At 40.2% G+C, this 12,500-nt stretch overlaps 3 protein-coding genes across 4 annotated transcripts in view; 1 reads left to right on the forward strand and 2 right to left on the reverse strand.

Annotated features, from left to right (window-relative positions):
* gpha2 (glycoprotein hormone subunit alpha 2) overlaps nucleotides 1–3,895 on the forward strand; it is a 6,251-nt gene extending 2,356 nt beyond the window's left edge. Inside the window, exons 2-6 of the mRNA XM_029455326.1 lie at nucleotides 512–627; nucleotides 923–926; nucleotides 2,705–2,837; nucleotides 3,120–3,304; nucleotides 3,771–3,895. Coding sequence (XP_029311186.1) covers nucleotides 512–627; nucleotides 923–926; nucleotides 2,705–2,837; nucleotides 3,120–3,304; nucleotides 3,771–3,875 — 543 coding nt within the window. The 3' untranslated portion in view covers nucleotides 3,876–3,895. The remainder of the gene's footprint in view (nucleotides 1–511; nucleotides 628–922; nucleotides 927–2,704; nucleotides 2,838–3,119; nucleotides 3,305–3,770) is intronic.
* Nucleotides 3,896–5,780: 1,885 nt separating this feature from the next.
* On the reverse strand, nucleotides 5,781–9,091 carry LOC115023501 (glycoprotein hormone beta-5-like). Of its 2 annotated transcripts, XM_029454524.1 has the most exons (3): nucleotides 8,156–9,091; nucleotides 7,161–7,362; nucleotides 5,781–6,051 (listed from the first exon to the last, which is right to left on the reverse strand). In XM_029454524.1, the coding sequence occupies exons 2-3, from the start codon at nucleotides 7,359–7,361 to the stop codon at nucleotides 5,863–5,865; spliced, it is 390 nt and encodes a 129-aa protein (XP_029310384.1). In that variant the 5' UTR covers nucleotide 7,362; nucleotides 8,156–9,091; the 3' UTR covers nucleotides 5,781–5,862. The 2 variants fall into 2 exon arrangements, with proteins under 2 accessions (XP_029310384.1, XP_029310385.1); XM_029454525.1 differs by having other exon boundaries at nucleotides 7,161–9,091.
* A 1,039-nt stretch (nucleotides 9,092–10,130) lies between these two features.
* Nucleotides 10,131–12,500, reverse strand: part of ppp2r5b (protein phosphatase 2, regulatory subunit B', beta) — a 34,135-nt gene continuing 31,765 nt past the window's right edge. Inside the window, 1 exon segment of the mRNA XM_029454523.1 lies at nucleotides 10,131–12,500. This exon segment is cut by the window's right edge and continues 1,533 nt beyond it. The gene's annotated coding sequence lies outside the window, so the exon portion shown is untranslated.

Below are 12,500 nucleotides of genomic sequence, written 5' to 3' on the forward strand. Positions count from 1 at the left end.
CAAATGGAAAACCCAGGCAGACTTTGTGTGAGTGTGTGCGTGTGTGTGCGTGTGTGTGTGTGTGTGTGTGTGAGGTCTCCCATTCACTGTATTTATTAGTTCACTGTATCAACTGGCAGCTCAGGCCGAGAATATTATTTCTTGTGTGATTTTGCGTGCATGCATGCAAGTGTGCGTAGCGTCTCTGTGCATGTGTGTGTGGTAAAGCTGTGTGTGTTCTTACTATTGTGGTGGTGCGTTGATGGAAAACCTATCTAGTTTTCCTCTGTGTCACAGCAGCGGTCCCCCTAAAGTTTGAAAACAGAGGGGGAGGGTGGCGGGACAGGGAGAGACGCAAACACACTCCAGGGGAAAGATGTTAAAGAAAGACGTTTGAGTCCATTTATATATATTTGTTAGAAAATTCACGGTTTCTCTGCAGGTTGAACGAGTGGAGAAGAGAGAGGAAACTGTAGAAAAGAAAAAAAAAACCTTCACACACTGTCAGCTCTCTAATTGTGGGTGTGTCCAGAGCTATAAGTGCCTTCGCTCTTACCTGTGTTACTTATGTTCCTGCGTGAGGCTCAGAACAGACACACACACCTGTCAGTCCACACACCTGCTCTGCACTCTGCTCTACATCTTCAGGTAAGAAAAACTGAGCTCCTCTTTACACCTGAGTGCATAATGTTGGTGGAACAGACCTTTAAATCCTGTGTTTGTTCAGTAATGTTACACTGTGGTCTTCAGATTGTTTCTTTATATAGATTTGAGTCTTTTTTGCACGTGTAATAAGTCAGATTGAGTTAGTACATTTAAAGGTTCTGCATTCTTTTTCTGCATATTTCTTCCATGTAAGTTTTTATTAATAAATACATCACCATTTGCAAATGTGTATATTGCCGATGTTAAGAACATATACTTGTTCTTAACATGTGTTTAGCAGGGTATGGAGGGGTTCATTTTTAAACTCCTCACTAAACTCAGCTCACTTTATTTTCATGAAAATACACATTTATGTCAAATCCAGCATTATTTTTATTTAGATGATGGACTTTATATTGTTTTGTAAAGATAGATTATATTGTGTCTCCTTTGAGGTGTTTTTATAAAGTATGTTTCCTGTCTTTAAGGTTGTAACTCTTTCACCTTAGTGCAAATATTATGGATAATGAGTTGTGAAAACTGTATTGAATGACTCTATTAGTATTGTTCAGTATTCAGCAGAATGAGGAGACGGTTATTGTCATTGCACTTCTGCAACTTCATCTATATAACAGCAATTTTATAGGTTTTATAAAATGTAATTGTCAACAGCAACTTCTCGGTCAGCACCTGGTCTGAAGTATAATTTAAAATATTTCCACTTCTCACTTTCTAAATATCTATTTATATATTATGTTACTATACTATACTATACTTATACTTCTTTTAGCAGTTTGCAGTCTTTTCAGCTTTTTTTAGCGTTTTGTGAGTTGATCTGAGGATCGGCAGCGTGTCCACTTTGTGGCAGAAATTCCTTCTACGTACACTTTCTAAATCGTCTTTAAAGGCAGCACTGCTGACATGGCTTTTGTTTGTATTGAATGTGTTTACAAGGTCTTTAGGGTCTTAGAGTACATTTTCTTTAGGCTGTGTTGGTTGTCTACCACTATCCCTTCCCAACGCGGGGTGTAGCGTTTTACAACCCACTTTCCTCAGAGACAAACCGAACCTTCAGGCGTGGAAACCCCAAATAAGAGGAAAAAGCCGAGCATTTCCCCCGCCCCACCAGCTGACACGTGGTTAATGGCCTCACACACACAGTCTTGACCCGTTAATTTGTACGTACCAGCAGCGTTAATGGCATCCCCAGGGGTCGTTCCACCATCACCACGGAGGCAATTCCCAACACTCTAGTCGGTGGGAAGCAGAGCTGGAAAGAGCTGCCATTTTAGAGGGCAAGGGTCAGGATCGACAAATTCCCAGGAAAACATGACTTTATTGTTAACACACGTGTTGGAGTGTGTGTGTGTGTGTGTGTGTGTGTGTGTGTGTGTGTGTGTGTGTGTGTGTGAGGGGGGCGTGAACATGTGCATGCATGGACACTCACTCTGGATCGTGCATGTTTGCACATTTATATGTACGCATTCATGCTTATGTGGGTTAACACACGGGATCCTTCACCTCTTCTCTGATTTAAAGAAAGCCTTGTGTTCATGTATAGTTTCTGATTACGTTACTGCTGTCATGTGTGCAGCTACATGTATGTTTGTACGAGTCGGTGTGAGCAGTGTATGTATACGTGTGTCAGCAGGTAGCTGTTAAATGAGGCAAATAGAAAAGATGAAGACTGTATTGTTTTTATTCACATTAGCTGTTACTCAGTGAGTGACACACGGGCAGGCAGACGTGCAGGGTGGGAAATCACCGGGGTAGATAAAGGAGGGGGCTCTGGGCTTTGATTAAGAGTGAAAGTTCAGCAGGAGAAGATCACTGTGTTGAGTGAAAGGTGTTGGAGCAGGCTGCAGAGTGCAGACCTCCGCCAAGGCCACTTTCAGAATCTTTGTCTTGCAAATGTTTAAAAAGGTTCCACTTTGTAGTATTTAACACGACCAAAAGCAAAGATTTGAGAAAAGCCCAAAAAGAAGTTGAAGTTGGAATTACTTTTGCACAAAAAGACAATTAATTTTCAGATTGTCTCTGACGGTAATATCTTACATGCTGTTCTGTTTGGATCCTCCAGGCTGCCATCCAGATGTCGCTGTGCATGACGTCACACCTCTGCCTGCTGGTCCTACCAGTGATGTCACTGCTGCTGCTCTTCTGTCCTATTAGTTGGAGCTACGATGGCCTCACCCCAGGGTGTCACCTGCACCGTAAGTAACACACAAAATGCATTCCCAGCGTACCCCACAACACCATCCATTTATGTGCATATGTTCAGGACGTTTCAGGGTTTATTGGATATGTGGTCTTAAGAACAGCAGCAGAAGTTGAGAAATAACTTTGATTATCTGTCAAGTTTCTGCTTTTTATATCAATGTATCACAATACATTTAACAATGTTGTTAAAGTGCTGCATCTCACACACTCACACGCATACAGGATTTGATTTCCTCCACCCTCACTCATCCCTCCATCCTCTCTCCCCTCTCAAGCTTTCAACGTGACCATCCGCAGTGACCGTCGCAGCACATGTAAAGGCACCCACCTGGTCTACGCCTGCGTTGGTTACTGCGAGTCCAGCGCCTTCCCATCCAGATACTCAGTGCTGGTGGCCTCCAACTTCACCCACAACATCACCTCCGCTTCCCGATGCTGCACCATCAGCAAGGACGCTAAGGTGAGGGGAAGTGAAACCCGCTGCTAAAAGATGAAGTTCCCATAAAACAAACTGCATTACATACGTTTTGAGGGAAACCTTTTTCTTACGTTTGTTTACGTTGATCACACGTCCGACTCAGACGGAGGAGGTTGGGGTTGATGGATGGGTCAAACAAACATGGTACTTTCACTTATTTAAACTTAACTTTAACGTTGCGTAACAAATGTACTTATTTTATCCCAAACCACGATCTTCTACTAAACCTTGCAGTTGTCTTGCTGCTGAAACCCAATTCCTGTTAACCACGTTTAAAACTGATACCGTAAGGAGGAAATACTCTCAAAGCTTAATTTAGAATGCAGTTGGGTTGTATGGGAACGTCATTTTTAGGATACAGGATTGTATGAATAAAGGTAATAACTACAGCCTCTAGTTTTCATTATTTGGGCCAGTTGTTCATGTCCTCTGGCTCGTCCTCCCTCAGGTCAAAGTTCGCCTGGACTGCCCTCGAGGTCGTCACCACGACGAAATAGAGATCCTGACGGCGAAGGCGTGTCGCTGCGACATGTGCCGCAAGTCCCGCTACTGACACATCAAGACAGTCCGCTGCGTTTCAAATGTACACCAGGAACTAACAAACTTTAAATGATTGAAATACAAGAGTTTCTGTGATGCACAATCCTTTTTCTATCTATGTCGACTAGTTTTGAATGTTGAAGAAAATCCACTTTAATCTAATTCACTGAAAAGTAATCAACTAAATTACTGTCAAAACCAGAGTTTCCCTAATGTGTGTTCTCAAAGAATGAAGGAAGATGGACAGAAAATAATCAGAAGATGAAAAGTCTTTGCAGATCTCCCATGTGGCCGAGAAATGTGTGACTACAATCAAGGGAAGTTCATTCAGGCAGAGTAACTCCTGCTCTGAGTCACCCAGGACTTTAAGATCAGGATTAAAATGAGAAACTCACACGTTTATTAATGTCTATAAAGATTTGTGTGAGTGTGTGTTTTGTGTGTGCTTGTGTAAAATGTGATGTACGAGAAGTTGTTCTAGAATACCTGATTGATGCACACGTGTGTGTAAAGGCTGTAGAAACCATTCTGTCGCTCTCACGTCAAACTGAACATTTATAAATGTCAATTTGCTGCGAGACTTGGCAAACACTTTGTAAGCAGCTATAAAGAAGAAAGATTCCAGGATTACAATCAATCAAACCCATAATAAGACTGATTTCACCTCACTTTCAGCATTACGTTAAAGTTAACACAGTCAAGTCATCTCATTGACTTTAATTAAACAAAATAAAAGTAAATACACTGTCAGTCATTTGGAATCAACACAAAGGTCAGAAAAGTACAAGTAGTTTCATTCTTTGCAATAACCACTAAACACAGACAAGAGACCAAAGAATGTACAAAATTTATTTATATTTATGAATTTGAACTAAAGGACATTTTGTAAATAATATATATTGATGAAATCAAAGAATGTTGGAAATGTCATGAAATGAAAAGAGAAAGAATGCACTGTATAGTTTGTAATGGAATTGTATTTCAATAAATTTCTATTCTGCAAAAGTCATTAATGTGGATTTTTCTACTCACTTTACACACACATGAACTCGTTTCCATCACTTAAGGGGACATTACATTGACTTACACCTGGTGACCTACGCTAACTATACCCACCATTACCTTAACCATGACCACTTCATGGCTAACCCCCTTAACCTTAAACCAAGTCTTAAACTCTGAAGTCTTAATGATATACATTGTGGGGACTTTGTCCCCACAGTGACTGGGACCCCTGTTGACCTCAGCACCAGTCTCTCTGTACAATGTCAATGTATCATGTCCCTTTCAAATTAAACCTGTATACAGAATTATGTGTCATGTGAGTTCAATATGAAATTAAATAATGAAGATATTGATTAGGTATTATTGTAAAACCTTTTTGAGCCTCAAGATGAATACAGGGAATAATATTCCGACAAAAGATTTTGGAGATTCAAGTCGTAAATTTGCGAGAAAACAATATAATTTATTTACCGGAAAGAAAACCTCAAATATATTATATTTATAATAATATTATAATTATATTAATATATAATATAAAATATTTATTTAATTATATTATTATAATTATAGATTATAAAGTCATAAATTCACGAGATAAAGCTCAAAGATTTCTGAGATTAAAGTCACAAACTGACGATCAAAGTTGATTCAATCTTGCAATGAAAAGTGATGCGCTTCCTTGACAAAAAATAACTACACTATTTAAACCTACAAGTGCCTTTATCTTTATGTTCTTAAATTCAGTATTGCTAACTTCATGGCAAAGAAATACAGAACTGTTATATATAAATATAAAATATAAAGCTAGCTCTGTTATTTCTCCTTTATTACATATATATATATTCGAGTACACACACACACGTCTTCCGTCTACAGAAAGTCAAATTTAAGTAATCACAGTGAGTCAAATGTCTTGATTTCATCATTTTATTCAGAGTCATTCATGTCAGTAAAACTGTTGATAACATTGTTTGCTGAAAACAGCGTCCTGCCCATCAGAAGGTCTCACACTCTGCGTCCTGCGTGGAGCAGACGGCACAGTGGCAGTGCAGAGCCATGGGATAATGGTAGAGAGGGGAGACGTTGGGCTGGCAGCCCGGCAGGCGGGCGGTCATGTGACGGGTCCGATTGTACGTACACACACGGTGGTGTCGGTGGATGTAGGGAGGATCCGGCACAGGTTTCTGCAGGGTTCACACACACACACACACAGGTGGAACACAGGTCACTTTGCTCTCCATCAATAGGTAAAGTCTGTGACTAGACATTGTTTTCCCATCAACAAAGATTAATGGCAGTGAAGGTAACATCTGTCCACACTTTGTAAGAACGTGTTGGACACATGTTGACTAAATGTTCATTATTGACCTTGGAATTGGTAGTTTGACAGCTCTCGCTCTTCCCTGAGCTTTCAACTACATATTGTGAATTTGATATTGTTCATGTATGTAACAGTATATTCCGTTTGGATATTCTGATTTATTCCAAATGTAGCATTTTCCGATTAAGACATGTGGGCTATGCAGATATTATTCAGGTTTAGGAGCATTATTTGGACATGTATACAGAGCATTCAGAGTAAGTCATTTATTACTGCAGTTTGCGACACACTTTTGGGATATGGGTGCCTTTTATGAGTTTTAGTGGAATATTAATTTTCATTAGCCATGTAAACAGCTTAATAAGAATATTGTCTTTTTTCGGAAGAGAATATTTAGTGCATGTAAACATAGTCAGTTTAGTTTAGATTTGTTATCGTCAAATGAGCAACCTCCCTCTGGTGAGGAGGACCATGAGATGCTGTTGAAAGTCCTGGAAAAAGCTAGTAAATGGACTTTGAGTCCAGATTCTGAACCTCTGCCATGTGACAGTCAGCTCTGTTGCTGCTGAGTCAGACCTCTTTCTCCTCTAATGGCTTTGATTCTGACTGAGTTCCCTAAACTTGGTTTTTCAATTAACTCAGAGGTTGAATTTGAATCCCTGCAAACGAGAACAAGTTCAGTAAAAGTTCAGTCCCCTCCCTGCTCGCTCGGAGGGATTTAAGCACTTCTTACGACAATGACATATGGGTCAGAGCCGAGAGCTGGCCTTCTTACGGTTTGGGTTGAGTCCTGGGTCACTCAGCATTTATTTGATGTGTCATAATTCCAGTATTATGGAGTCTTTCAGAAATCTAAACGGAAAAGACATCGACTAAAAGTAACTGATGTTCGTGTGTGTGTGTGTGTGTGTGTGTGTGTGTGTGTGTGTGTGTGTGTGTGTGTGTGTGTGTGTGTGTGTGTGTGTGTGTTACCTCCCAGGTGTGACATCGCCCCCAGCAGGCCTCTGTGGTGATGCGCAGTCCCTTGCAGCCCGGCTTCTGGGCCACGAAGGAGAACTCTCGCACGGCGCAGCCTCGGAAACCGTGGAGTGGGGTCATCACGGCAACGCACACCTCAGCAGCCCCAGCAACCAGGAGGATGAGGAGAGAGACGGACACGGGATAGAGATGCATGCTGGGAGTAAAGAAGTGACTTTATTATATTATTGCTCAGCTACACGTATGCTTATGCACCTGGGTGGGAAACGTTACACCTTAAAATAAAGAGGCTTTTTTGTCATGTTTACAGACTAAAATATTGAGTTTCTTATATAAAATAGATGAATTACTGACTGCGTTATTGCCAATATTTTACATCTATAGGGGAAGATGATCCACAAACAGAGTTCTGACATTCAGCAGGACTCACAACTCCCTCTAGTGTTCATTCTGACTACTGTAGCCAACAGTACCAGTGACCTATACGCTGCAAAAATATATTTAATTTCCATTTCCATTTGTCCAAACTAAAAATAGACAACAAAACATTTATTCTATTTCAAGTGACAGTAGTTTCACTTCTACACACAAAAAGCAGTTTTTCTTTTCTCGTTTCAATCATTTCTTTAATGCTCCTGGAGACATCTGCTTAATTACTCTTCAAGCAAAGCACTTAAAGTGCACTAAAACAACTGGAATAAACTCAACGCAGCCAGACTGCAGAATGCTTGACTTGAATTAAGAAATATTACACTGAAATAAAAATACTTTCTGCATGAACAGTGATGTGAATACTTTTTATAGACTCACCCCACTGTGAGTACAATAACTCCACATCGGCTATGAAGCTGCACTAACCTGCTAACATCATTATGCAAACTTTTTATCCCTAAAGCAGTTAAAACTATCTTGAATTAATTATTAGTCAAATGAATTTTACATACATGCCCTACATTACGTAATGGATGTAAAAGAAAAGCACTTCTCACCTTTTCAGCTGGAGATCTTGCAGAGATGTGAGCTGCTGGACCGCGGTGTCTCTCTGCTCGGACAACAACCAGCGAATGGAACCAATCTGTCCTTGTTGTTGTTTTTAGAAGGCCATTAGGGCGGACGGACACTCTGACATCATAGCAATTACAATGAAATACCATTAGAGACCCCAAGCCAGAAATAATGGAGACTCCCTGGAAAATACTGATGCTTGTCTATGTTTTCTTAACCTCAGCCTGTATCTCTCTCTGAGACTGTGAGTCGTTCTCCAGCGCTGGTCTACTCTCAGGGACGTGAGGACTCCAGTTGACACTTACTGTAACACGGGATTGGTAATGTGATAACAAAGAACAACTCTTACTAGAGACTTAGCTAAGACTTTAAAAAGTCCTGTCAATTCCAAAGTTAAGAGATTAAAGCAGATAATGTGAACTCATCTGGGTAATCGTCTCCTCTGCCGTCAAATGGACATTTTTGTACCTAAAGTTCCTCAACATTTTTGCATGTTTTAGCCAATTTACTAAAACCTGCACTTAACACCAACCTGCTTTAGATTTCTGCTCCTGTTCCAGGCAGACATTGGTTTCCCTTCAATGTCCCATTACAATGATGTTTTCATTTGATGTTTATTGTGATGAATTGCACAACTCAAGCAAGTTTCGAGAGTCTGGTAATTGGTTTTGGCACCATGTGGAAATGATTGGGAATCAATGGTCGCCTGAAACAATTGGAAAAAACATCCAAACTGTGTCGAGTGCATTAGGAAATGAATAAAAACAAAGGAGCTAAAACCTTCATGTCATTTAAATACACTTATTAGCAGATTAAAGAAGCTTTTTCTTTTACCAAACAACATATCAACTTATAAAGTTGTCTGCCGTATCAGTTAAGAGTTGTTTATACACACAGCAACTGTTAGTGTTCGTTTGAAGTTGTGCTTTGTTGCCAGATAATATTTACTCTCCGTTTAGCTCCGCTTTGGTCTCCACCAGCGTGTGAACACCAGCTGCAGGTGGAGTACGCGGGGTTTATAAGAGCTTCTACAGCTGCCTGCCTGACACAGGAAATGCAAAACAATATGATTAATGAGTTGATAATCCTCAGTGAGTTTGTAACTACAACTCCTTTCAAAGTACACAGCGTCGATACAAGAACACAGATGGAACGGAAAGAATTAATATCATTAAATATCAACATACTAATATTATTGAAGAGACAAAAGAGGTGACACAAAAAACAGCAGACTCCCAGAGTGTTTTCTCAAAGTGAAGTTTCATTTTTAGCACATAGTTTTTTTCTCCATTCTACACCCCCCCTGTAATGTCACGTACAGCAGTAAGCCTCTCTACATTCAAACCCCCCCACCGCTTTGTTGGTCCCCAAAATATACATCTTTTTCTGCAACGTCTTAATCATCTTCTCTAAGGTTCAACACAACAAACACAGACCATTGGGCAGACAGTGCAAATCTAGAAATTCAGTGAAGTTGCTACGTAATGCAGTTGTAGGTTTCGGTAACATTATATTCTCATTCTGTTACTGTTGCTCTGACTTATTGCCATTCTATCGTGTCTAACTCTACATCTTTTCTTTCCTCTGTCTTTCTCTTCCTCTTTTTTTTAATCTTTACTGGCTGCTTTCATTGAATCTGTTCACGCAGCCTCTCTGATTTAGAGCATTTGTTTCAACTTGGGCTCATAACAATGGCCTCAGAGAGGAAACGTGACAGCGAATGAAATGGCTGTCTGTGCAGCGATACCCGAGCTCTCTGCGAACACACTCTCTTCTCTCGCTTCCCGTTCCGGAGCAGTTCTATAATGTACGGCAGGAAAGAGAAGTATTACTTTTGTTCGGTATAAGTGAGGATTGTAGAAGAGTGGGAGCTGGGGTTTCTGATTTCCCCGAGTCAGCTGACCGACTGACAATAACAATCAAGAGGGTTTGTGAGTAAGCTAGCCAAAACGAAAATCATAAAGTAAGCTGAGTTTTATGACAGCGAGGTCAAGTTTTGTCTCTTTTCAGTTGTGTTTTTTTTTTTTTTGCCTGAATCAAAACAACGTTTGAAATCCAATCAATGGGGAGTCAGCAGCTGCAGGTTTTCAGGTGTTACACCTAATCCATCATTGCATCTTCTGTGGCTACACCTCCTGTCGTGTGCAGGAACAGGAGAAAAACTAAACAAATATACAGATTAGTGTTACTAAGAGGCTTTAGGGGACCTGAGATCAATTCGAAGGGTTACAATTTAATTAAAAGGACAAGAAAACTAAATAAAACATTTTTATTTACACAAAACTATTAAATATTTCTGATTTTACTCAAATGTTTTGCTCTTTTGTTATTTGTGTTTTTGAAGTTGATTGGAACGCACATTAGCTTGGTTTTTTATTCTTATGAAATACTGAATACTTTTACCTTTCGAGGCCTCTGAAAACCCTCCAATCAAAACACTCTTTGGTTGATCTGCTCAGTTCCACACGAAGGCCTCAGAGTTTTGTCTGTTGGAAGGAGCCACAAGCCAAAAGGTTGGGAACCACGAGCACAGGTAAGAATGTTAAGTCAGGCTCCACTTTCTCGCTTTTTCTGGAGCTTTCAATCGAATGTGTGACAAACTGCAGGAAGTTTGCCTTTTTCTGGTCAAACTTCTGTTTCCAAGCACAAATTTGACAATATTTGGCTTGACTGCCAAACGTGTTGGACTTTATAACCTGGATGTCGGATGCAACATCTGCAAATTAAATGAAATGCAAGGCATCAGTTTGCAACTTTTAAAAGTAAGAAGCTATTTTGTACAGCGAAGCAATGTCAGATTAGGTGTGACGGCCTGAGAGCATCGGAACAAGTTGACCAAACTCAAACTTAAAGAGTTCAGAAAAACCTGGCGAGTTGCAGATAACTCTGCTTGAAATGCTAAATCAGTAATAAACAGCTGGATAACACTTTCCCATCCGAGAGCTGCAAGTCAAATGGATTTCAAAACCTTGTTGACTCAGGCATGAGTAGAAGTGAGTCTGAACTGCTGGTCTGAAGGGTTTCTGAATGTTTGGTTACGAAGCAGCCGACAGGTAGCTCTGCGTCTCAAGCGTCAAAAAAACAATCAATTGATTTGTTTTACGATACATTCGGATTCAAACCCCCGCCCCTCAGGAAGGAGAGAAGGAGAGAGAGAGAAAGAAACAAAGAGAGAACAGTTTTCTCTCGTTCTCTATCACTCTGTCTACGCACATCTCCTGCTCGCTGATTCACTCACTGGATACACACACGCTGCACACACGCACGCACTCACTCACTCACACACACACAACCTGACCATCATCTTCAAATAAGGTTACATTTCCTGATCAAATAGAAAATAAATAGCATCAGTATCAGTTTTCCACAAAATGAACAAGATCATACAAAAACCAAGAAAGAAAAACAACATAATTACAAAGCAAAACATTTTTTTCATCAAATAAATTTACACAGAAAGTACCTTTAAGACAATGTGAATATCAAGGACGCAACAGGAGTAAAAACAAGAGTGGGGGGTAAACATTTGAGTGTGACACCCACTTCCTGTTCAACCCCCTAAAAACACACAGATTATCCTGAAAGAATGAAAATATTGCTAAAATAATTTTTTTCAGTTTTTTCCCCCCCCACCTTCTCTTTATCGCGTCACTCTTTCATAATGATCAGACAAGAATAAACCGAAAAAAGTTATCATCGTCATGGTCGCCATCTCGCAGGAACAGGCGCTCTGGATCACCGTGTTTTTCTTTTGCTCTGAAACACTTGTGGTGCGCTTTATTTGGCCTCCAGTCACCTCTGTGCAGGGTGGGGTTTACTAGTCTGCTTGGATACATTTTTGGTTAGAAATCGTGGGGGGGGGGGGGTTCTAAAATTCAGCTTTGTAAAATGTAACCGAAGCAAATGAGTAAATTTGTAAAACTTCAAAAGAATCTTCACTGTGTGTCGCGTCATCAAAATTAAAAGGTACCCTGTGGAGTTTTTGACAGAGTGATGCTTTTATGAGCGGGTCCCCATTATGTTTGTATTACGCACGAGGTTTCACATGTGTGCACACGGGCGATGTGATTCACATCATGCTGCCAGGCTTTTCCATGGATCGACAGTTTGTGGCAGTAATGTGCAAAGAAACTTAGCAATGTGCCGTTAAAGGCGGGAAGAATAAGATTGCTAGCAGGTAAACATGGATGTAAACAATGCAAGATTTCAAATATTGTAAAAAATCGAATGTTTTATGAGGAAGGAAATCCATTCAACACATTTGTCAAGAGGATACACACGATGTGAGTAACTCCACGGGGCACCTCCAAACCAACAAAACTGAATCTT

Source organism: Cottoperca gobio, chromosome 18 (genome assembly GCF_900634415.1).
Source record: "Cottoperca gobio chromosome 18, fCotGob3.1, whole genome shotgun sequence".
In the NCBI taxonomy this organism is placed as follows: Eukaryota; Metazoa; Chordata; class Actinopteri; order Perciformes; family Bovichtidae; genus Cottoperca; species Cottoperca gobio.

Coding starts and splice junctions, on each gene's coding strand:
- LOC115023501 (XM_029454524.1), bottom strand. CDS start 7,361: ATGCATCTCTATCCCGTGTCCGTCTCTCTCCTCATCCTCCTGGTTGCT. Junction 6,052..7,160: donor GGCGATGTCACACCTGGGAG/GTAACACACACA, acceptor TGAACCCTGCAG/AAACCTGTGCCGGATCCTCC.